General features: G+C 48.7%; 1 protein-coding gene across 1 annotated transcript in view; it reads right to left on the minus strand.

Moving 5' to 3' along the window:
- Positions 1-6,402: 6,402 nt before the first annotated feature.
- Positions 6,403-26,064, minus strand: part of HS6ST2 (heparan sulfate 6-O-sulfotransferase 2) — a 130,364-nt gene continuing 110,702 nt past the window's right edge. Inside the window, exon 2 of the mRNA XM_083796943.1 lies at positions 6,403-9,337. Within this exon, the coding sequence (XP_083653069.1) occupies positions 8,635-9,337 (703 nt within the window). The 3' untranslated portion in view covers positions 6,403-8,634. The remainder of the gene's footprint in view (positions 9,338-26,064) is intronic.

The raw sequence follows: 26,064 nt of genomic DNA on the forward strand, positions 1-26,064 counted from the left end.
CAAATGCAGAGGGCCACAAAAAGTGCACTGCCTTAAAGAGCCATCAAAGTAATTTTAAAATCAATGTGATGCTTGATAAAGAGCCAGCACGACTCCCTCCAGATGGGCAGTGACATCCTGAAAGGCCTTGGGAGGGAGTTAAAATTCTGCAGGCAGCACTTTGCACGCACGGCAGCCGATGCAGCATTCTGTCATCCACAAAAAAAAAAAAAAAAAAAAAAAGGGAAGGAAAAAAAAAGAAATGCATTGCAATGGCGTGACCGGGCGGTGCAGGGAAGCGTGCACCACGGTGCGTGAGTCAGCAGCGGCCGCGGGCCCGGCGAGCTGCAGGTTCTGCACGGAGCCAGCCCTGCAAGCGCGTGCCTCCAGCACGGCCGCTGCGCTCTGAAGGGCACCGAGGAAGCCAGCCAGCGTTCATTTTAATTCGTGCCCTCTCCCTGACCGAGCTCTAGGGCACGGTGGGAGGGAGCAGCCCTGCTCTTGCTGCTGCAAAAAAAAATATCTGTGACCATCTGAGAAACTGCTTTGGCAAACCGTGCTTCTCCTGCCTGGTCTGGCAATGGGAGGCTACGTGCGTGCCGAACAGGGCCTGGCAGCCGGCTTATTATTTCGGCAGAGCCCCGTGCGGTGTGTCCGCCCCGGGTGGGATCTCGGCACGGGCTGAGCCACGGCTGCGCCCCAGCTCTTCGCCGTTTGTCTCAGCAACGAGCACCCAGGTGCGGTGTCCCAGTTTAGACACCCACCGAGGGCAGCACGAACACCCCACCTGGACGCAGGGACGCCCGGCAGCACGCGGCACCGCCTGGGTCACCTCCGCCTGCAGGTCCTCCGTGCGGAAATTCGGAGTGGGGCGTGCAGGGCCTGAGGGAACTGGCTCTGTGACAGCCTTCTCATTATTCTCATACATTTTTACAGAATACATTTTTCTGTATTTTAAGAATTCAGCGTATGGCTGCGTTTATTCACAATTCATTACTCCCAATAAGCACCCATATTTTTTGGTATGTAAATAAACAACGCAGCCCCATTAATTTTGCACAGCATCACATTCAGCTCTACGATTTTTAATTACAGGTGAAATAGCAGCTTGTGCAGCCTCCCCATCTCCTCGCTCCTGGAGAGGATGAACTGCTTTCAGCCCCACTCCAGACCTCCCCTCTTCCCCCCACCCCCATCGGCTCCTCAGTAAGAAAAGATCCCGGGGCCAGCACCCTCAGCCTGAGCTGCAGAGCAGCAGGAAGGTGCTGCACAACCCCCTGCTCGAGGCATGACAAGTGATTTAAAGCATTGCTGCTTCTTTCTGACCAGACCACAGCTGTGTGTATGCCGTGAGCCCATCCTGCTCCCCATCTCCAGGGAGGACGGGGGATTTTGCCAAGCAAGTGGTGCCCTGGCACTGACGCCTGCGCTGGGCAGGGTGCTCTGGCTGCAGCCCTGGTCCCCACAGAGCCCAAATCCAGGCGCTCTCCCTCTCCCGTGCAGCTCTCTGTGGGGTGCACCAGGTGGTTTCCATCATGGGGAGGTCACCGTTGCTTGTGAATCCCCCTTGTGAACGATTTTGACATAAAACACCCTTTTCCAACACCTACTGCTGATCTCTCCGGGGGAGAATAGATGCTTGTAAAGAGAGACCAGAGAAATTTTTGTCAGTTCTCTCTCTTTCGTCTGTATGTATTCAGAAACCAAAGGCGCTGCCATCGGAGAGAGGGAGGTGGTGGGTTAGGTGGTGGGGAGACGGAGCCACGTTGGAGGGAACTGCTCACTGCGTTCACCTTCCCACACAAGGAATTAGCCCACCTTGAGCTGGTGGGGAGGATTTGTTTAAAACACAAATACGGAAGACTTATTTTTCTACTGAATCCAAATAAACACGTGCCCATAAAACACCTCTGAGGATGACACCAAATGGGGCAATGCCAGCAGCAAATGCACCGCCCAGAAGCAGTCGCAGCACAACTTATCCTCCCAGAGTGACTACATCCACAGTGCTGGGGGAAAAGGGGAGTTCCTGACATTGGCCTTCAACCAAAAGCGGCAGAAATTACTACGAGTGTGGCAGGTCCCAGGAAAACTCAAAAATGCCAGCAATGACTGCGAATCTGTGAGTGATCTCTGCAAACAGCTCCGGGGGACACAGCCTTGGTGTGTACTGGCCACAGGTCGTGGCACATGGGGACAACTGGCACAAGACAGCTTCCATCCATCAGTGCCACAGGCGTCCCAACCTCGACACCAGTCTGGCATTATCCAGCTGTGCCAGCGGGTTCCCAGGACGGCCGGGGCTCAGCCAGGGACATGCATTGCAACTCCTTCCCCGCAGAGAGGATTTTGGTTCTTTGTATACTGACAGCTGCAGGGCTCCTGGAAGCAGCACCCTGCAGCCGGGCTTTGCCCTGCTGCCGCCTGGGACGCGACCCGGTGGCGTGGGCCGCGGGGACGCTGCACGGCCCTGCGTGACAGCAGTTGCAAGGGTTGTTGCCTCCTGCTGCAGCAGAAAGGCCGTAGCAGTTCGGCACAACCCTGCAACAGCGAAAGTCGCACTGGTTTGTGTCTGTGCAGGAGGACAGCCACTGATTTGTGTCTGTGCATAACAAGGAGGACAGCTACTGAGGAGCTTTGGGCTCCACAGGGCGCCAGACTCATCCCGGTGTTGCTGATTTCGTTTTAAAAAGGAGTCAAAAGGTGACCCGTGAAAGCCAGGCCTGCAAAATGGTTGCCAGAGAGACACACAGGCTCTGCTCCAAGCATGGGGACAGATCGGCCCCCCGGTGGGAACTCTCCCTGGGGTCCTGCTGCTCAGAGGTGCTGGGGTCCCTCCCGGCTGCGGCTCCTCTCCCAGTAACCGCCTCCCGCCCCGTTTCGCTGAGGGCGCTGCAAGCATTCAGCCAGCCTCCGCTCATCAGTAATCAGGCAGGCGTTGTCTGGCAGCCGGATTAATCCCCCTTTTAATTATTTTGAAACCGTGCGAGATTTTTTAAAGACATTAAAGACTACGTCCGCGCCTGCAGATCCCGCAGCGATTATCCTGACGGAACGCTGTCTGTTAAGACGCTTCCCAGCTCGCCGTGCCCGGAGGGGAAATTCCCCATTTCTCCCGGCGGAGCCGCGGTGCTGTGGCTGTGTCCCGGCGAGGGATCGGCCCCCGGGGAGAAGCGGAGGCCGGGCAGCCCCGGGAGGAGGCTCCGAGGCTCCGGGGCTCGGCCCCCCCGCAGCCCGCCCGGGCCCGGCTCCGGCTCCCCCCGGCTCCCTCTGGCGGCCGCGGAGCCGCAGCTTCGGCTGGGTGGCTTTTTAACCCCTTGAACTCGTCCTTCCTTACTCTAGCTCTCATCACTCTCAAACTTCCAAGAAAATTCACTGTTCGCTGCCAAAAGGAACATTGTGCCACCAGACAGCGAATTTCTGCCGTGGGGCTCCTCATCCAGGTCAGGTAGCTGAGAACTCTTCAGCAGAACAAGGGCTCAAACGAATGCATCCTTCGAGGAGTCATTCACAGCCCTCTGTCCACGAACGCCCACTAGAAAATACAGTTTGCGCAGTTTATACCGAGGTTTATGTCAACAACTTCTTGCAAACGAAAACCTTATTTGCAGTCATACAAAGGCAAATACAAGTTCAGAGAGCTGAGAATACCAAAAAGCTGTTTTCATATTCTGAAAATGAACACAGCCCTCGCTCTAAATGCTTTGATTGCTTTGCATATATATTGTTTCAGCATTTCATTGCTCCCAACACAAGAAGTGATATAACCTCACCTGGCTGGCCTAATGCATCCTTTCAGAGCTGAACCGCATGACAAAGCTTCTGGGTAGAGACCACAGGTAATTTCGCTGATAGATCCTCTTGAAGCTTCGAGCCAAATTTGATTTTGGGCCTAAGCTCGTCACTCAAGTCTCTGGGGATAGCAGAACAGTGATATTAGCATTATGGCAACACAGTTGACTCTGAACTCAAGAAATGGATTAAATGAAATTACACTCTTCCCTGATGAGGCTGGTGGAACGGGGAGATTGCTTCAGGAAATCCAGAATTGAATTTCATAGGTAAGAGTTCAGATGTTTTGCTGTTTCCTCCCGACGGTGCCGTGCACGCTGCTCCTCCTGGGCACGCTGGAGCCGCGGGTAGCGGCGGGCTGGGATGCCCAGCATGGCTCGGGAGGGCCGGATCCAGCCACAGGGGACAAATGTCCCCCTGTCCCCTTGAGGGCTGCGCTCACGGGCTGCGGGTCCCAGCTCGGGGGTTGGTGTGGAATACGTCCCTTAGCGCCTCGGCACTCTTGATGGCAAAGGCATGCAAGGAAACATGGAGCATGTCCTGTCTCTCGTTACTGCAATTTTAAAGTCATGTTGAGCCATTTCTGGATATTGACTCTGGGCAAGCCTTACCTGACACCTGGGACAGCCAGTGTCTCGAAGGGGCACTAAAAGCAGAGGGGACCGCACTGCCAAAGGGCCCCCCCACCAGGGTCTGGCAACAACCAAAGCTTTCCCAGCTCCACTCAAAACGTTTTGGAGACAGGGACATTTTTTGTAAGTCAAAGATTTAAATCCAACAACCCCTTAGAAAACATTTCGCAGCAGTCTGGGTCCACAGCTGAAGGTGTGCATTGGATTGTCAGGTTCACTCAATTACCTGATGTTTCTGGCTGAAATTTGAGAGGGGATGTATCGGTTTTTCTTCTCATCTCCTCGGTGATTTTCATGAGCTGAAACATCAGTTGCATTGCATCCATTAGGTCTCATTCATGTCTCTGATCATTTTTGATATTGTGAAATTTTTATAAGTTACATGAAATAGAAATCCAGTTAGTTCACTTTTACTCAAAGATGACACAGTGCAATCAAATATATATTACGCTATACTAAAACATGTAATTATGTTATACAAATAGGTTGCAAAGTTCATTGACAAAAATCAGCCGAGCGATTCCCTTCCAACAACCCCTATGTACTAGACACCATCTAGGTAAGTTTTAGTAAATGCAAAATATTTGCCCCAAATACAGCACTTTGCAAGACCACTGTAGCTATCAACTCCCCAGTCTGTTGGAGGGCAAACTGAACAATCCAGCAAAACTGCAGATCAATTTTGTTGCAGAGGCCAAGATGGCTTTTAACATGACAGATTCCTTTTAACATTACAGATCAGTGTTACCCATCTCCACCTCCCAAGCAGTCCCCAGTTCCCCGCCAGCTGCCCCTGCACTGATGCTGGCAGCACCAGTTCTGCTTCATCCCCGTCTGATGGAAACTCAGAGACATCTCGTTGCTCAGAAGAGTCTTAACATGTGCCCAGGCTTTTCAAAACGTACCAGAGGGCCTGAGTGCTACCTGGTTCATGGACGTAGCTCCTCCGCTTCTAAGTTTGTCCAAACACACCCCCCTTCCTCTCCATCCTGCAGCAGAAGTTTTCCCAACTGACAAAGTACTCCTCTCAAAAGGCAACCCCCAAACCATTTGCTTTTATGCCGGACTTCACCGTTCGGTGCTTTTTTCATTGCAGGGAAGCACCTTTTGTGACCTCCATGCCATTAGCAGCTCCACTGGCAGCGCTTCCAGCGTACAAATATATAAAGCCATGTCAGTCAAACGCATGTGCGCTGGCAGATCCCTCCATATCCCCATCCGCAACACTCAGGCTTCAAAAAGCCTTGCAGAGAAAACGCCCCACAGGTACTAACAAAAGGAAGGGCACCTCCATCCTTACAGGGAATTGGATTAAGCCAAGGCATAGGCTTCTACAGACACCTTTGAGTCTACCGGCCCCGGTGTGAGTCCTGCTGATCCGAGGGCACATTTTGTAACCACCAAGAAAGGCCTCTATCCAAATCATAAAAAAAAACCATATTTTCTAGTTGATTTTGGTCATTCTGCTCCTTTTCATCTCATCTGCTTTTGCATCTAATTCTGCTTTATTATTATTATTATTATTATTATTATTATTATTATTATTTGTGCTTGACAATACCTCAGGAAGCAATAAAGCAGGGCGCACTGGAAACTGCAAGGCAGCATCTCCTGGCACCAGCTCTGGTGCAAAAATGGTGGGTATCATACAAAAGAAAAGAACAATCATATGTATACAAACACACATACATGTACACACACAGGAACAATCCCTCAGTGATGCAGACCATTGACAATAATATTTAAAATCAGCAGAAACCACCACTGAGAAAAGCTCAGAAAAGCAGTTAAAACCTGTGCAGTAACTACTGAACAAGAGGAAGTCCAAAGTGGCTTTGCTCTTGAAGGCTGTAGTTTAAATACACTTCAGAAAAGCCATAATTTTAAATTCCTATATTTGCCTGCCAACAGCTATTTCATTTGAGTCAAAATTACCACTCTGAACTGCACAACTCCCAGTGCATCTTCAGATAAAGAAATAATCACATGAAAATCAGAAGACTGTAGTTAAATTTTATTTATCGGTTCTATTGTTAAATTACACAATCAAAGTCAGTGGATCGGCTTGTAAATCTACACAATAAGACAGCATCTACAGTGGAAATCAGTAGAATTTGATATGATTATGACAAAACGGTATCCTTATATTCGTACATCCCCTATATACAATAAACAGTATACACAAAGAAAATGCAACTAGTCTCTGTAAACCATGCACACCACAGCATAAAAACAAAATGCACCTTCTGCAACAGGCCCTCCAGCTCGCTCATGGTTAAGTCCCGTTTCCAGCAGTGCCTTTCAGTTTTAAGAGCGCATTACTTTCCCCCATAAAAAACAAAGTACAACCGAGACATCATATTGGCAACTGCAGTTCTCATTTAAAAAAAAAAAAATGCTGTACACGACATTATTCTCTCTTCTGAGTTGCTAATGCAGGGTATTGGTTTGCAGCCGTGCTTTTCCTTTGCCCCAGGCAGGATTGCTGCCCACCCAGGTCGCAATACGACGTCAGCCGTAACACAACCTTCGGCTAACTTAGGCGCGGAGCCTCGAGATGTTTTTTAAAGCCTCCTTCTGCATTTCATGCCCCCTGCCCTCTTTGTGTATATAATATTACAGGCAAAAGGAAATAGTGCAAGTGAGCCTTGTAAGCATCGTGTATACCGGGACGAAGAATGCCGTTCTCAGGTGCCTCCGTCACCCAGCACCGAGCGGGGAGCCAAGCAGACGCGCGCGCACCAGCCGCGACCGAGCACGCGGACAGAGATCGCCGTTCAGTGCAAAGCTCAAGAGCGCTGCAGGCTACGTACAAAATTTCTGAACTTGCTGAATTTATAACCAAAGCCTTACAGAGCTTTTTTTTTTTTTTTTTTTTTTTTGCATAGAGATTATAGGAGCCCCTCACCTACAGCCCCATCTCCTCCCCCTGTTGGTCTTGGTGAGCCTGGTCCTGCTGGGGCCGATGGGGCAACAGCTCCAGCTCCAGCAGTGCCTGCATCCTGTTTCACCATGCAACTTTCTCGTACTGTGTAACTATGGCTATGGTAATACTTGTTTCCATCATTTTTAGTCATTGCGAGTCTGTCGTCACTAAGAAGGGCTCAAGAGTGTAAAAAAAACAGCCCTATTTTTATATTGTGTAGCAAAGATTTACTGCGAGTAAATCCTAATTCAAGTGTAAATCTACTTCTTCAATTGAGCAATTCTCTTTATAATATTGCTGGGATTAGAGATTTTTATGACTTTTTAAAGACACTATACAAATATCCGCAACACAATTTCATCTAGTTTATATCACCAATTATTAAGGAATAATAAGTTCAGCATTACGTATTCTAATGGGTAAGAAAGACCTAAAATTAGATACTGTCACAAGATTATAATTGGTAAAAGGCTTTATGAAACATGAAGATGTGCTGTAACTTCTCCAGAATGGTTAAAATCATATTGACCTGAAAATTTCTGGAAATAATGCCTTTAACGTTGGCATTGAGTTCAGAAAAGTATGTATGTATATATATTTTTTTTAATATGAGTTAGACCAAGCTTAAAACTCTAAACAGCAGTAGGTAGAAAAAGTTTAAAATTTTAAATATTTATATAACTAGAGAAATTACTTCTATTCCTTTTAAAAGCCAATATTTTACATAAAACTAGTCAATATTCTTTCTAGACCTTTACTGTTCCCTTCATTGTCCATTCATTAACTTGGTAAATATCATAAGCAGTTGGTGCCCTTTGAAAACACATAATTAAATAAAATTAAGATAAAATCAAAAGGAAAAGGTTTTGCTCATATACTGTATTGTGAGAGTATGTTAAATGCTCATTATTAGGAAATGAGTTTGCTTCCCAGATAGGTTTCAGCAGAGCATCATAAACATTTTCCAGCATCCCATTTTGTATTCATAACTAATTTAAGGATTTTTTTTTTTTTAATAAATGTCCAAGCAACCATTTCCGATGAGCTTACTTGGCTCCTGTGTTTCATAAATAATCCAACAAACCTAAAAAGGACAATTTAATTACGCACTAGGATTAAGTGTTCCACGTACAGTACAACATTTACTGCAAAGGCAACTGCAAAGGCAACATTTTAACCTCTTTTTGCTTCAAATATTTAAGAAGCTTAATTTGTCTGGACTACTCTGTCGGCTCCGCTTTGGGTGTTGGGTTGGGTTCTGCTTTGCTTTCGGTGTCCAGCGAGTCTCCTGAGAAGCTCCCCCCACTACCGCCGCCACCGCTCCACGTTCCCTATGTAGTCAGTGCTGGAGCTGTTTTCGCCCTGCTCTTTCAGGTGCGCCTGCTTCGCCCTCAGGATCTTGCGCTGCTCCTGGCGTTTCCGCCGTGCTTCCTGGTGCTCCTTCTGCCGCATGTACTGGTACCGCTGCAAAAAAAGGTCTTTTGCATAATCGTACAATTCCATGTCTAAAAAATTGAGGGCCTCGATGCGCTGCTGAGTCTGCCCGTCTATCTCCACGCTGGAGGCCCTTGTGCTATTGTACTGCGTGAACGGCGAGATGAAGTTCATGTTAAAAGTTTTCTCAAAGAGATACTGAGTCTTCCTCTGAAATTCAGTAAGGCCGAAGAAGGCCATGCGCTTCAGGTTCTCCTTGGCACTGTCTAGCAGAACCTTGTTTCTCTGCTCCTCCGGCATGACCGACAGGTTGTAGCATCCCACCAGGCTGAGATCGGACAGCATGCGGACCTGGCGGTTATTGGCGAGGTTGTAGGGGCAATCCATGAACTCCTGGAGGGAGCAGCCCGACCAGTCGTCCCCCGTGTAGCAGCTGGGCAGCTCCTCGGTGGTCGGGGATCGCCCGTCGCAGACGTGCAGGGACGCTTTCCACGTGGCTCCTCGCTGCACGTGGCGCCATTCGCTCAGGTATCGGGAGACAGGGTCACGCAGGATGGTGATATAGTAGAAATTCCTGCAAAGGGGCGAGAGAGGCAGAGCGTTCAGTCTCCTGCGTCTCGAGCGCACGGCATATTAACAATCAAAATCAATAGAAACTTGGAGATGCACTTAAGATGCTTTCAGAAACCCTGCTGCAGAGTGCTCCTCTGTGCGCTCACCTCTCCGAGGCGAAGGATAACTGAACAACTTCCCTGTGAGGGAACAGAAACAGGGATATCTGCACACACATTGCTCTGCTTAACGGGTTTGCCTCTACACAGGCTGAAGGGAACCCCAAACTTCCATCTGTGGTAGGCTGCCCGTGTAGTAACATGCTCATGCTGGGCATTAAGAGATGCCCCCCCATGACCCACAATGGCATTATAAAACACCTCTTGCGGTGGAAGCCCGAGCCCAAGCAGGCACCGGTAGCTCTGACTTTTCCATGGCCACACCACTTACAGCCCCCTCCAGAGGAGGGGCACAGGCTGCTCCCCAGTCACGCGGGAGCTTCATTTGAGAGCAAAGCGTTGTTTTGTGCACAACCGAGCTGGGCTGGCAACCTTCTGTTGCCTGCAAAGTGCTGCTTATATGACTTGTCACGGTGAGCAGCCGTGGGTCTGAGCTGCACAGGCCCTACAACAGTGCTATGCCTGCAAGGAGAACGTTTCCTGTAAGACATTTCCTTTCACAGGCCAGATAAATGGGACGTCCCCAGCAGACCCAACCTCCTTGAACTGAAACGAAGATCACGGAAAAGCCCAGGCAAACACCATTTTATCCTCCTGCTTTCACCTGATACAAAGATGAGAGAGGACAGAGAAGTAAATAACAGGAAATTGAACGGTGCATTACAGTGCTTTCTAACAAAAGATATTCCGAGGGAAGCGGAGGCTTTTGTTCGGAGCAGCAGGATGGTGGCACACACAGGGAGGCTGCACGCACGGCTGTGACATGACAGCACGTGCCAGGGCAGCACCAGAAGTGCTACAGGCTGGACTTCTCGTGGGGAATGTCCCTGCCCGGTGCCCAGAGGCAGCAGGATGCCCCGCCACACAGTGCTGTCAGGGTAAGAGCAATCTGCTTAAGTAAACTGAATTGAGGCAGCTCAATAAGCAAATAGCCCTGCCAGGGAAGCTCGCTCCTCCAGGATGAGGACACAGAGCAGCGTGTGCCCAGCAGCCCCGAGCCCCCAGGCTGGGACTGCCACGTCCTGGGTGCTGCGTGGGGAGGAGACAGGGTATTTCTTTGCTCTCCAGGAGACATCGTGGCTGGCCACCCGCAACCAAGCCTTTGTTCCCCGTCGTTTCCTTCAGCAGAAAAGCCACTAGATGTCAATGTTTTACAGAAAATTGTCTCTGGGTGAACTCAAAAGTGAATCACAGGCTCTGAAAGCATCCAGCAGCATGGGGGACAGGAAACACAGAGAGTCACCATTCCCCCCCTCTTTTAGAGCATCCAAGCTTATAAATGATTAAATAAAGGGAAAGTACAATAAACTTGCAAAACCAAATACAGCCAAGGAGCCTGATAAAGCATCAGTGGCCGACACAACGGCACCTCATGTCTGGAGAGCCAGGACGCCACGATCGGCACTGCCATGTGTTTGCAGGCTCACCATGGCGCTGCTGCAGCCACCCCGGGCTCCGAGGGCTTTGAACTCGGAAGCAAACATGTTTGGTGAGCCAAGGCCCCTGCCATGGTTCAGAGGAAGGTAATTTTTCCCAAAGCGTCATTGCAAAGCGTGGGCACAAAGAACATCTCCAAGGCAAACCCAAGCCCCTTCTTTAACAGCTGCCAGAACTCCTCGCAGTTGGATCCAGTTTACTACCATCCTGCGCTAAAATAATGACCCGATCCCTCAAGCAATAACAAGTTAGTACCGTAGCTGTGGCATGCCTATATGTAACATATAGTATGACTAAAGAGGCCGTAGCAAAGCCCTGCTTACCCTTCTTGTACCAACCGGCCCCGCTTTCGCACCATCAGCGGTTTGAGGAGGCTGGGAGCAGAGCGGGATGCAAGAGCGGGGTGCTGCTTGCTGAGGGACACGGCCAGCAAACCCACATGCTCTAAGGTCATCACAGCAATCGATGGGGAGTTAATGCAAGAAGGAAAACAAATCCCGAGCCAAGATCAATGCAGTGAGCATTTTATCATAGCTCAAATTCTTCAGCCTCTCTCCTTTTGTGCTCTTTGGTCATAGGCAGTGACAAAGCGCCTCTCTTTGCTGCTATTGTAAAAACAAAAGGATGAATAAAATGTGTATGTTGGTGGAAGAAACTGTGTCGTAATGGATCACCATCACCTTAGGTGGCCGATCACCTCATCCAGGCAAATATCTCCATCAGCACCTGTCAAGGGAAGTTGAAGGAGACCAGGTGAAGGAGGCTGAACGAAGCCGCTTGCTGGGCTCTGCAGTGAGGACGGACGTGGCCGGGCTCCTTCCAGCACCTTGTGCTCAGGAAACCAGGCTGTGGGCAGGCTTATGGGACGCCCCACGCAGACCCCGTAGCTCACCTGCTCTGAAGCACAGTGCCCTACAACCAGGCCCAGCACTGTCCTTAGTTATGCCGTGTCATACTCTGCTTTGTCAGCTGCTGGGCCCATCTCAGCTGTCTTGTGCATTTCTCCCCTTCTTCAGTCTCCCTGTTAAAATTCTACTGGAAACGGCACCATTCCTTTTGGGAACACCAGCTTTTGGGTTAGCCCCAAGCCACACTGATCAAAGTTCAAAATCATGGCAGCTCCAAAAAAGCAGCCACACTGCTGTGCGTTTATCTGAACTGAGCTTCAAAAAGTCACAAACGCTTTAATGCACCATCGAGTGAGAGCTGTGCCGGAGACGGATTCGGCCATCAGTGCTCAGAACATCCTTCTGCTGCAATTGGGAGGCAGATTCAAAGCTTTGCAATTATTTTTAGCTCCGTACGTAACAGCTTGTTCCCTCTGCTACCTTAACAAGGGGGTGTTGAGCTCCTGCCCATTCCTTGAAGCTTGTGCTTCAGAGCCCGAGACAATGTTTGCAGGTAGAGCTCAGACTTTACTGTGAATCATCCCTCCAGCTTAAAGAACTGCCCTCTTCAGAAATACAGGTTTCCTAATAAAGTTTAGTTGGATGCCTATGAAGCAGAGAACAAAAGTTGCTCGCAGGCAGCTTCGAAAGTAGGTTGACCCTGGGGCCACCAGGAATCTGTGAAGGTACGACAGTCACTTGTTCCTTTCCTGGTAGCTCCCTGCACACAGCTATTTCCTGAGGACCGCGAGCACCGAGCGGTCTCACGATGCTGAGTTTGCTCCCTGTGCTAAACCAGCTGCTCTGCTTATCACATCATTGCAAGGTTACAGCGAGAGCATTTTGGGGAGCAACGGACTATTTGCGCATGAACCATTTCCGTAGAGGAGCTCGGAAAAGGTCAGAGGCTCTCTTCAGATAAACGCCCAGCTCACGGCTCACACACGCTCCACCAGGGTGAGAAAGCTGAGCCAGGGAGGCTGTGATCCAGCAGGTCCCACACCACACCACTCTTCTGCCTGGGCTCTGATTCAGCTTTATGTGCAGCCCCGGCACGGAGGGCCTCTTTACCTGCCCTAAGAGAGCAAAAGACAAACCAGCTCCCAAACCAGCCCTGGTGCTGGCTAGAAATAGGAAATTCTTGGTGCTGTGTTACTTCTACCACGTGTGGGAAGATTTTTGCTAAAAGTGACCGAGCAGAGCATGCAGTCAGTGCGCAAACCTGCTTTCAGCTGTCCAGTTCCTCAGCCCACAGCAGGCCCCTCTCTTTCCTGCACAGACCTCAGAGAAAATAAGAAGCGAACTGAAACCTCAAAGACCTCCGGTGAATCTCTCTGAGGGGTTTATTGAGATGGAGCCATCTGCTCTCTTTGAAAGATAATTCTGTGGTCATACAGTGCATCTGTGCCATGCCGTTCCCCACCTTCCCCACCTCTGCCTAGCACAGGGGCTGAATGAGAATCTTTTTTTTTTATTTTTTCAATCTAATGATTTTTTTAAAAAGCATCCTCGTAGCAAGCTTCTAAAAGCAACATTAAAGAAAAAGAAAAAAAAGGCAAATTGAAGTCAAATTGAGGAGGTGTGAACCCCTAGGGGATGACAGCACTGAGTAAAGTCAGAGACTTCAGAGCACGTGGGGAGCCTGCAGCTCCCTCGCTCCTGCTTTGCCACCCCACCACGAGCGGCCTGGCAAAACCACTGACAGCTGAGCAACCTCGGGTCTGCATACAGCACCCACCTAGGGGCTTTACCTATTGCGCCTGCTCCCAGGGAAGGACACCTTAACCCCAATGGAAAGGCTTCAAACCACTGCTCTGGGGTCCAAGAGAACAGTAATTCCACAAGGACAACGACTGGGGGGGGCTGGCTCCACCCGTATGAGCCCTTTTAGGTCCTGTTGGTGCCACGGCAGAGGAATATCGATCTCCGTCAGAGGACAGAGGCTGTTTAATTGCTCTTTGAGGCAGAGGAAGACTGGAGGTCGGGTGCTGGCAGCTGCCATGCCTTCAGCCTGGAAACCTGAGCCTGGCTTGATGAAGCCGTGAGCTAGGAAGCGCGAGATGGAAGCTGAAAGCTAACCACCTGCTCAACGTTACATCCATTAGCGTACGGATAAGCAGGGGAGGGACCGAGTGACCTTCTCCCATTTCCCCTAAGAGACGAGGCTGTAGCACGAGGGGCTCCCAAAGGCTACAGAGGGGGAGAAACCGACAGCCCTTGCACAGGGAGCACTGCAGCCCTGACATCCCACTCAGACCGTGCCTGGGGGAAAGGCAAACCAGGACAACAGAGCTTTGGTGCACGGCTGAGGAAGCAGAGCTGTGATTAGCAGGGGGAAATACTGGGACAGTCCCATTCTCCCAGCAAAGCTAAGGCTACCCTTTAAAACTTGCTCGAGCACATCAGTTTGCATCTAGGTCAAGCTCATCCAGGTGGTAAGCCTGGCTAAGACGGTTTGGACATGCAGATGGGCTCGTGCAATGAATGGGAGGCAGTTTTGCTAAAGTGTCTCCAAAGCTTTGGTTGAAGACGGGGGAGAAAGGGAAATTTGGGAATGTTTCCTATTCTAGGAGATTTTTTTTTTCACAGCAGGTCAGCTTACAGACTTTGTCGTATATTAACAGGGCAGTGCGAAACCCAGTTACACCACAGGTGAGGACAGACATTTTGAAAGGAAAGTCTCCTTTGAATGGAAAGGGCAGGGGCAGAGGGACGGATGAGATTTGTATCACGTCCAACAGAAAAGCAAACAAAATGAAATAAAACCCTGCAGCAGGGATTCTGCGTATGAAACTAAGGATTAAGAACTGAGCTACTGAAAAAAAAGAAAAATAATTGTATGGTTGGTGACTCGGCACCAGGAACAACGTGCAATCAACCAGAATTGACTAACGGCACAAGGACGACCAACATCCTCACCACTCTCCCCATAAACTGAACTGATTTATAAGAGTATTCTTTTCATCTTTAAAACCTGAGCTCTTGTTTTGTTTTTGTTTTTTTTTTGAGACAGCAACTCTTCCTCTTCTATAGTTCATCTGATGAGAGGAAGACGGTCCTACACATGGGTCCAGATCCTGTCTTCGCTCCACCACCACTCCAAAACCCCGCTGCAGCAGGCTCCACGCTCTTCCCTTATCCTGCACCACACGCAAAAGGTTTGTGCACTGCGTAACTTTACAGCGTAGCTATGGAAGGTCAGAAACACCGGCGGTGCAAGCCTCGCAGCACCACAGGTTAGAAATCCTCCACGTGCAACTCCAAAGCTGCCAAACCCTGCAGCTGATGTATTTTAACTTTCAGCAGACGGGGCACGAGGCCGGCGTGGCGTGGGTCTCCCTTGCCCATCCATCATCCCCACCACGTCTCCAGGAGAAGTCAAACTCAATTACATCAGGCCGGCTGCCCAGAGCGCCTGGCTCCCAGTAGGTGAGGTTAATTCCCATAAAGAGTGGCCCACCGAGAATTTGATTTGCTAATACTGCAAATTGTTCCTCAAAGAGAAATACCCCTGCTGCCTCATTTGTTAGAGGCAGGCATCTGTCTGGAGATCGCTCGGAGAGAAGCAAAATGTTCATTTAATACTGTGACTCACCCGAATCCTTAACAAACCGTGTCACCTACGGACGCAATTGAAAGGATGGGGTGAACATCGTGGTGACAGCCCTTCCTGCTCCGACCAAGCATGCTTGGGAAAACCCCTTCATTCGTAAACCCCCCAAGTGAGAGTACCACTTCCAGGCTGAGAGATGCTCACGCAGGACAGTTTGCAGAGGCTAGGCCAAAATATTTGGCAAGCTCTCACCCACATCGCTGGGAATCAAACGCTTGCATCTACTCCAGATTGGTCCCAGATGCTTCACATCAGTGATTTGGATGACAACAGAAGCAGCAGCTGAAAAGCATCACCCACCCACTTCCCACAGTGCTTCCCTGTGCTCCCAGCCCAGGGGATGAGGGAAAGGGCCCCGCTGCTGACTGTGGCAGCACGGCAGGGGGCTGCTGTGCTCCCCAGGAGCTTCGGGAGGAAGCTCTCACGCCCAGCATCCCACGGTGGCAGTATGCACGGAGCAGGATCATTGCAGCCGGTCTGCCGCCCTCACCTTCTATCACCCCTATCACCTCCCCACCTCAGCCCCCACCCCGAGTCCACCGGGTGCCTGCTCAGGGACCCAGCCCCGTCTTCTCCCCCCCCCGCAGCCTCGATGCGGTGGATGCGCAGCAGGCGGGCCGGGAGCAGGGCCGGTCCTATTGCTTTGGCTACGAAGTGAGACGTCTCTTCGTTCCATCATTTCAAACCAAATGCCCAGATCCGCCTCGTCCAAAATTCAAAGTACAGCCAAATCTAGCTGCATAAATGACACCCTATTAAAGAAGCTCGTCTTGAAAGTGCAAACTTTTTTTTTTTTCCTCCACAAGCAGTTCCTACAGCAGTGGCTAACGCCACCCCCTGTTGCAATACCTGGCGGAGGTGCTGTCAGAACAGCAGCATTCCCTTTTACAGCCATTTATAAGGTCAAATATAAAAAATATGGGAAAGGGGAGAAGGAGGAGGAAAAAAAACCTGCTCTTCTCTGCAGCAGTCTGCAAAAGTACACACACATGGACTTACATTCCTTTACTCTGGTCTCAGTATGGCACAAGAGAATCATAACATGCATTAGCTCAGAACATGGGCCTAGGAGGAAAGGAGATAAGTATTTCAGGGCTGTGAATTAAAGCCTTTAGCAAATGTAAATTTACATTTCCTCTAAGTAATCATTATGTTTTCACTTCTATCAGCACCCAATGAATCACAGAGATGTTTTGTCTAGAAACACTAATGGTGGGGGTAGGAAGCCAGCAGCCTACCCACAGTAGCTGCAGCAGGAGAAAAATGCCAGAGGAACCCATAAAAAGGAGCTGGATTTTGCAAGAGTGGCAATTACACCAGCCCATCATTGCCCATGAAATTATCAAATGGGAAAGATTTGCAAAAAAGCAGCACTTTAGGCACAGAGGAAGGCAGCATTTGAAGATTTTTTCAGCTCAAGGTACCTGTTCATATATGTGCGGAGCTGGCACCTGGAACACAAGTATACTGACAATAAGGTTTTAAAGAAGTAAAAAATATGCAGCCTCACACACACACATGCTCCCAGCTACCCTCACGCACAAACTAATTGTCCACAGCATTGCCTGCGCAGGGGAGAGCTGCCCTGCAGATTTGCCGGAGTGGTATTAATTTCATAATTGCCTGTATTATTAAGATCTCTGCAGGATACCCTTGCACACAACCAATTCAGCAAGAACAGTAGCCTTTTTCACTTTTTTTTTTTTAAGTGGTGCATAAAAAGAGAAGCGAGCTTCCATTTTTAGACTCGGCAAACAGAAGAGTGACTCAGCGGCTGGATCCGTCCCCGAACTCGCCGCCTCCACCCAGGAGCCTCGCACGGGAGAGGTGGCAGCGCCCAGACCCATCCGCCCGGCCGACGGGCTGCAGGGAAAGGGGCTGAAGCGCCTGTTGGCAACACCCATCGCCCACCACCACCTACCCAGCAGCAAAGCTTCCCACCTCATGAACTTCATTACACGATAGAGGCGTCTGGATGGAAGGCGGCAGCGGTGCTGAGGCAGCCCGCTCTCACTCTTACTGGGACCCTGGAGCCGCACGTGGGAGGTAAAACCCAAGGGAAAGAGAGGAGCTGGCAGAGGAGCCCCAGCTAAGAGCACGTCGCACTTCCCCTCTTGCTAGGTGCTGAGCTGTAGTGATGCTGAATTTGTGGGGTTTGCCTCCAGCGTCAGGCAAGGTCTTGGCTTTTTAAAGAGCCTTTCTTGCCAGTCAGTTATTCCTTAAAAAACAGGTTGCAGAGCACAATCCTGCCCTTAATGCGCACTAGGAAAAATACAGGTGTGGGTGACGTCTTTTGAAAATTCACCACCTGAAATCCACGTGAGTACCAGGAGCAATCTGAAATCCACATAAGTACCAGGAACGCCTTCCCACTCCCCGTGCAAGGAACCACGCGGATGCTGCAGCACCATCCCCGTCCCCAGGAGCTGTGTCGCACGGCACCTCCCCGGCGCACGGCAGCCGGCACCTCCCCGTCCTCTCCTATGGATTCATTAGAAAGCAATGGCAGACCTCCCAAAATGAAAAGGCGGGCCGACTAGGCTACTGCAAAAGAGCTGGTGAATAACCACAGGATGTTGCCATAAATCAGATATTTACTACAGTATTTACCCTATCTAAATGCTGTTGCAGGAATTGGTTTCAACTTGTAACTGATATTTCCGTGGCGTGGAAGATAGAGGTTTGCAAAGCCGACGCTCCATAAGCAGCGGTTTACAGAGATGGAATAGTGGCAGTTTTTCATTTTCCAGAGTCCGCTCACCCTTCCAAAAATCTTAATGCCTCATTGATTCATAATACAGTACATAAAGATTTCATTTTTTCCTGCCCACAGTGATATATTATGGAGGCAATCTATTTTGCCACTGAAAAGTTTGCTTAGTAGAAAAATTTGGAGTTTTGACATTCAGGAAATTACAGTCATCTGTAAAGCACGATTGATATGCCAAGGCTAACATTTTCATTGCACTTATGGAGCCAGGATAACTATGCTAAGATATTTATCATATTCTAAAAAATTCCAGGTTCTTGTTTATAAAAAGTGTATATTTAGTATTAAAGAAAAAGGCTTCATCTTTATATTCATATACATTTTAGATACGCCTTAAACGCGCTAAGCCACATATTCTCTGACCGGATGAAAATACTTTAATAATTTAACAGGAATCAGTACTTCGGATAGTCTCTGCTTCGCGGTGACTTTTCAAGCAGGCGGCGCACAGCCGCGCACGCTGCCACGGTGAGCGGCACCAAAGCAGCACGTGGGATGGGGAGAGCTGCTCTGAACCTGCCACCAAACGGCCACACAAACAGGACACGTGAAACTAAAGATCAGTGAACCCCGCGCACTTTACTTGTAAACTCTGCTGTTAATATCGTCTAGGAACAAGACGGCTTAGAGGGTCCCAATCTCAGCTCAACACATTTATTTGTCTTTTTTGTGAACGTGTGAAGGCGTATTTAGGAGCTGTATCTATCCTATTTCCTCAGCACTCACCGTAATTTCCTAATCACTGCTTGAATCATAGTGACATGCCTCCCAACTGCTTCCTATATAAAAATATGTACTGTTCAATAGCTCTGCCCCAACACTTGAGAAATCTCGGAGCTTTCAAGATCATAAACATTATCTTCGAGAACTTCATATATCCCACAATGGGGAATTAACTCCAGAGAGGTGTTTATAAAATCATTTGTTACTATATCAGATCTAAATCAATTCTCTTCAATAATACATAAAAAATCAAGGTTTGGCTCGTGAGAAAACGTAAGGCTGATGTTCATTCCTTCACAAGCCATTTGCAGATAATCTCCCATATGCCAGCTAACGTAGCTCATGATAGGTTACACAAGAATGCTTTTAAAATCAAAAGCGAACGTATACACTGTATAATAAAAGCACATTAATGCCACTTATATTTTGCTTGTCATAATTACTGGGCATACAGAAACGCAAGGAAAAATCTTTCATAGTCTTTCTAAAATTTTGTCAAAGGAAGGCATCTATTGAAAATGTATTTGAAATGTAATTAATGAACTGATACTAATATATTCTCATTCCTATTGCTGAAAGGGGCTGAGGAATGGACAACGTATTTATAGCTGCAGCTTGCTACAATTTTAATTTCAGCTTTCATTGATTTCATTTAGCACCACGAGATTGTATAATGAAGAAATCTGTATCAATTGAAAATACCAAGTGTGCTCCTGCCCCACTAGGGCACTTCAGTAATATCACGTAATGAAAGGGGATTCTCATTTAATTGAATTGGAAATGAAACACATATTAGCTAAGAAAACTTAATCAGCGCAATAATATTAAAATGGGCCACTCAGACAAACTATTCTGATTAAGTCACTTGCAAACATTTCTGTAATCATCACTGAGACTTGTGGCGTTAATGATTTAAACTCACTTTTCTACTCCAGGGAACAAAACTGTAATTTCACGGTAGACAATTAGAATATTTTAAACCTTCTCTCATATGTTACAACGGAGTCTCCTGGCAAAAGCACAGGACCCAATCCTGCAAGGAAATGTCCAGAGCCTCAACGCAGAAGAAGCCTGCATGAATGCCAGCGTGTCGTCAAACTGTTTGATTTAAGCCAGGAGACAGCCCAGAAAGCATCTCATGTGCCCACTTGCTGGTGAGCCCTCCTGAAGTACTCACGGCAGCTCCTTTGCTGACTTCATCTTTAATCTTGACTAGTTGCTGATAGCACACACCAATGCACCGTAAAGCTGTGAGCTTTAAATATCTCCCAGCAGACCAGGATTTTAAAAAATCTCACTCACCCATAGTTCACATAAATGGATTTAAAATGTTCGTGGAATAGCAGAATGCATTTCTAATAAAACTTTGCCGATGTATTTGTTGTGCCAAAGCTCATCTGGGAGACGTTTTTATTTCAGCTAAGCAATCAAGAATTTCCAGATATCACAAGAGGAGCAGAACATCCCGTTTCCAACGTCTGCTCATTCCGCCGCACGCATTTAGTAAAAGCATGTTTTACTTAGTCTGAATTAGTTACAGCAATGCCCGTAGAGAGGCACTTTTGTGGAAAGTGACACTTTTGCCTCTTACACAACCCTGAACCAACGCAGGGACATGTCCACCACGTTGTGTTGACAGGAGGACCGTCTACACGGTCCAAGCGTGTGACCTGCCTGGGAAGCAGAGACCGAGCTGGCAATACCTAATCAAACGCTTTCCTGGTGGTCAGCGAAAGCACATTCAGCACAGATACCAGCTAAGACACATTGCGTTTTTACGGATTTCAGATGCCTCCTACATTGTTCATTAATCTCTTGCATTAAGACGTTCAGAATCTAATTTTAGGGCAGCCAAAACCAAATTCTGTTTTTGCATCTTTTTCAGTGCCACGGAGCAAACTCCAGCCAAACTGGCAGCTGCACTGAGGTCACTGCGAAGAGGAGACGCAGCAACCCGGGCCAGCCGAGGAGAGGAGCCCAGCTCCCTTCTGCACAAGCTGAAAGGGTGACGACCAGCTGGGCAAAAACCACTCGAACGCACAGCCCACAAACGACACTGTTTGCTCTGCCTCTCTCGCAGTGAGAACACCACAAAGATGGACCAAAACCTAACCTTTCCCTGAGCATCCTCTTGCCGTGATTCTTAAGCCCTGAGCCTGCTGCGCTCACCATCCTCAGCTTCCCAGGCAGAGAGCTAACCAAATAGACGGTGCTTTGAGCCCTTGGCCAGACCAGCTGGAGAAGCCTTGCTTAAGATAGACGGCATATCCTTAAAAACACCTTAAAAACAAACTGATTGCAACTGAAGCCAAAGCAAACCTACCAGCCAGAACAAAACCAGGAGAGGCACCACCAGCCCAGCCCCAGCACGACCAGCCTAACACAAAACAAACATCTGGTCAAGAAGCGTCCGTGTGTGAAAAAGGCTGCAAGCCACCTCTTTGGCATCTCTATCCAGGCTGCTCACATTCCTGCTGATGCTAAAGGGAAGCAGACAGATCTAGCTAGAGAACTACAGTTCTCCTCTTTGAGGACTTTCTAAACATCAAATGAGCCCAAGCACTGACTGAGTGCATTGAATCAGCACATACCGTACTTTATCCAATAAACCACAAAAATCCAGCGTTATTCAGTGAGGTTCACAGGTCCTTCCAAAAGAAGCTGCAATTGTTCCCATCCCTCCACCCTACTCCTCAAAATATGAAAAAATGGCAAAACACTCCCCTATAAGCAGCAGGAAATGGTTCAAAATGGCATCGTTCTTATCCGTGAGCATCTCCCGCATGGTTTTCAGAAGACACAGTTCTACTCCTGCACGGATTATATGCTGGCTAAAAATGTGTGTGACATTTTAATTATCAAGTACAAATGTTACTGCAAGCAAGCAATGAAACAGATGGTGTCCTGAATTTTACAGTACAGCCACATTTTCCAGCCCAAATTTACAGTTCACCGATCAGGGAGCTTCAAGTCCTGACTTTACTGCGTTCCCCCTCACCATCTGAACCACTGCAGCCAACGATGCTGGGAGCGCAGCTTTGGGAGCAGAACCACGATACAAGTCAACTTCCTCCAAGTAAACGCACAATCTGTTTCCAGTGAGGAACCAAAACAGAGCACAAATCTATACACCTCAAAAACATGGCATGCATGAAGTGGGAGAGTACCGTTGCCTTGGAAAAAGAATAAAGAGACGAAAGAACAATTGCCCTGCTCAAGGGAGCAAAGAAGGAGACCTCGCTACTTCCATCTCAGTGAAGGACTTGCTGTGTTTAACTCCGTGCTTCCTTCAGTGAATCCTGCCTGTATCGGCTACCGGGCCCCAGATCTCCTCCTCTTCCCCTCCGGTGTGTTCTGCAGTCCTCTTGAAGGGGAAGGGACACGAGTGGATGCGCGTCCCTTCAGGACCTGTCAATGCAGGGTCCCACAACACCACGGGGTCAGAGAGCAGCACACATTTCTGTCATGTATTTCTTTTCCTCCTTTGTTACCAAAACCTATCTATTTATATAAATGGAGAAACAGGAGTCGCAGGAGAACCTAAGTACAAGCGTCACGCAACACGGAGAGGGGGAAGGAGGACTTGGGGTCCCCTTCAGCTGACCACAGCTCCCCGGGCATGTTCAGCTGTGTCTGCATGTTATCCGTGATGGATAGCCTACAGAAGACCCTTGTCAGGCTGGATCTGTCCTGTGGCTTTCACAGATCTTCTGTAACCCCTTACTGAAAGCAACGAAGGGGGTGAGTGCTCCTGGGCTTACAGCACCGTGGCAAACAGCAGGAGCTCATAACCCAGCTCAAGCAATGCAGGAGGAGACAGCATGTGTCCAGGGACAGGGGGGAGGGAGCTGCAGCAGCTTCCTCGGAGTTCCAGTCAGAAATAGGACGAGTTTTCGGCTATCACTGTCCTCCTTGCAGCCAGGCTATTTCCCCTGTCAGGCTGAGGAACATGCACTGCCCTCGCTGAAGGGGCTCCTGATTTAACAGGCTGTGGCAAAACTTCATCTCTGAGAGCTCTCCTAATAGTCTGCTCCATTCATCTTCACTACTGCAAGCCTAAAACCCAAAGGGGAGCCACTGCCCGGGCTTACGGCATCACGGCTGTAATTACCACGAGGAAACATTTTCTGGGAAGGTGTCCCAGAATATAATACGCTGAACATTTCCTCTCGCCACTCACAATACCGAGTAATAACCCCTTCTCCCAACATCAGCGCTCGGCTGCCCTCCAGCCACCTCTGGGAGGACAGGCACGCTCTCCCCGCAGTGCCCAGTCTCCAGGGATGGGCACGGGGCAAAGCTGTTCCCACCGGCTGCTCACAGATGCGAAAGCACAGCCAGCCCTCACCTGACAGCTCACTTCTTAACAAGAGGGTGAACTATCCTCTTTTCTCACGTTTCACCTTCTTGCAGACATCCCCTGTGACGTGCAAGTACTTGTGCAAAGGCAAGTGGCAAGGTGAGATACTGTATGGCCAAGGCACAGCCCCTTGGGGGCCCCAAGCTCTTCCAATTTTGCTCAGAAATGCATCCAGGAACAGAGTTTTGGAGGCTCCACAGCCAGGCGGCGATGCTTGGTTCACTCTGCTAGCTGGAAAAGCATTTCCTGGGAGGGCTTTGCCTTTTGCACGCAGACATGCTTGCTGCCACTTAATCCAACAACGTGCTGGCACCCAGAGCTGCAGACGGCGAGGTCTGTGGTGCTCTTCCAAGCCCACCTTGGAGACTTGGGGACCTTGGGGGCTTCTTCCTTAGAGGGAGGCAAACAGGGAGGCTTGCAGAGCTGGAGGGAGCCAAGGGCAGAGTTTGCCTTGGAGCACGGGCGCTCTCATGATTGCTTCTCCCCCGAGTAACAGGGAAGCCCACCCGGGGCTTTGTTACCAGGGAGAGAAGCCAAAGCACCGGCTGGCACCACCGACACCGCGGTGCAGTCTGGTTTGCAGCAGATCGATGCCGTCTTGTTTGAACTCAGCAGACGGGCGCTCCAGAGGATGAAGAAGTGCAGCACAACAGTGCAGGTTCTGCTCAGTCACGCCGGCAGCTGGATTGCTCAGATAAATAAACCTGAAAATCAACTGCTTCTGAGTGACAATGGCCTCTTCCTAGGTGTCCATTCCCGGAGGGGTTAATCTAAACCAATCTAATTTCTTCCTCAAATTGCACAAAATCCAATAAGCGCCAGGCAGCAGTGTCTTTTCCCATTTAGCAGATTAAGAAACTGTGTTCTACTGACTTTATCTGAACAATTCATTCCCACGAAATTACACCGGGCTTTGAACCTGAGGTTGATACACTCCATTATATCCGCAGGCTGAGCCATCCGCTGAGAGGCCAGATTAATGCACTGCCAAATGCCACCTGAGCAAGGTTTTCTGGTGAAGCATCCAAGCAGGGACGTGGACACGAGCAGCGAGGTGCAAAAGGTCTCCCCCCTGCTCACGGCAGCTGCGATTTGTGCCAGGGCTCAGCAGCATCTTTAACTACATCCCGGCCCCACTGTCATTAAAACAGCAGCACCTGCATAACTCATTTCAACATACTGAGACTGGGCTTCTCTTCACACTATTTTAAACAAAATGACACTTTCTCTAGACACTTAAATGCGCCCCAGTCTCATCGCATCAACAGAGGAAGCATATTTTTTCTGTTTATGTGAAAGGTGATATTGGATGCATCATACATTGAAATCGTTTGCTGGCTTCCTCTCTCAACATAAATAAGAGGAAAGAAAGTCAGAGAAGATTGATTTTAAAGATGTATACATATGCATGCCCATTCTCTAACCTAGAACATTATTAAATTCTTTCATATATTCAAGTGAGGACTGCAAAAGATTGTGAAAGTAGAGATGCTATCACTCATACTTTTCCCCAAGTAAGGATTAGGGAGCTTTTCTCCTAATAAAAGCTATACATTTGAATAATACACGCCCATCCAAGCTCTAGTTAGTACCAGCCAACACATGTGGGGCACACAGCTCGCATCCCAGTGTTGTGGCACAGACCTGCCTACAGCCCAGGAGTTGGACCTGGCTGCCCAGAAGAGCAGGAGCGGGATGGAGCAGCTTTGCTGGCGCAGGGCAGGCACGGAGCACATGCTGAACCTCCCTCCGCCTGTGGTACAAGGTGCTAGGGCAGCAGCCCAAAGGGCGCAAGACTGAGCACGAGATCTCTCATGCTTGTCAAAGCGTTGACCTTTTCACAGCTATTAAATGCTTTTTAACTTGTGAAGCTTCCACAGGTCTGAGCATCCTCTACCGAAACCACATCCCGTGCGCCCCATCCAACCACCTCCCAGCCCCAGCAGAGCTGAGCCACAGCCAGGCCCCACCTAAGCTACGTTACCCAAAGGCGTTGCAGAGATCTGCTGGATTGCAAGTGATGCTAAATTCATCTAAACAGCTTTATTTATGAGTGGTGTTACATCCCGCTTCCTGGGCAGACAGATCTGCCACTAGAATTGCCTTTTTCTGCCTGCAGAAACTGTAAGTCTGCATCAACATTACATGATTATTTTAAAGATGTTATTTAGATAGCTCCATGGTAATGTGTATGTACACCAACCCCAGCCTTGCAGAATTTGCATAGCAGAATTTTTATCACGCTTCTTAAAGATTAATAATTTAAAGCAAGTTGTAACTGTGCTAAGATTTAGTCTTACGTTTTCATCACTGCTTTATATTCTCATAAATATCCAACATTCCCAAGTATATAGGAACCTGAAATGGTATTCAAGAGGAAAAACTGCAACCAATATATCTTCCATTTATGGAATTGAATATAAGATCATATTCAAAGCGCTGCATTTACTGTCTGATTTTGAATACATAAAATATATAGCCATTACAAATTCACCTTTCATTGCAAAGCTTTGTTCTTGTAGTGACATAACTTATTGCCAGATTAGAGCCCTAAGTAGAACTAGACCGTTTTTCATCTTCTCCGTTCCCACAAACACGACTCGGAGAGACAGGTCATGCTCTCTATCAAAGTTGTGCTTACCACACAGCAATATTGCAACACGTCCCATTATAGTTATGTCTGCAGAGACTGTGAGCACAGACTTGGCTGCAGGCACCTCCTAATGGAATTACATAATTGGAGGCATGTCATCTAAATCTGAACAAATTGGATTCCCCTG

Source organism: Anser anser, assembly GCF_964211835.1.
Source record: "Anser anser genome assembly, chromosome: 13".
Taxonomy (NCBI): Eukaryota; Metazoa; Chordata; class Aves; order Anseriformes; family Anatidae; genus Anser; species Anser anser.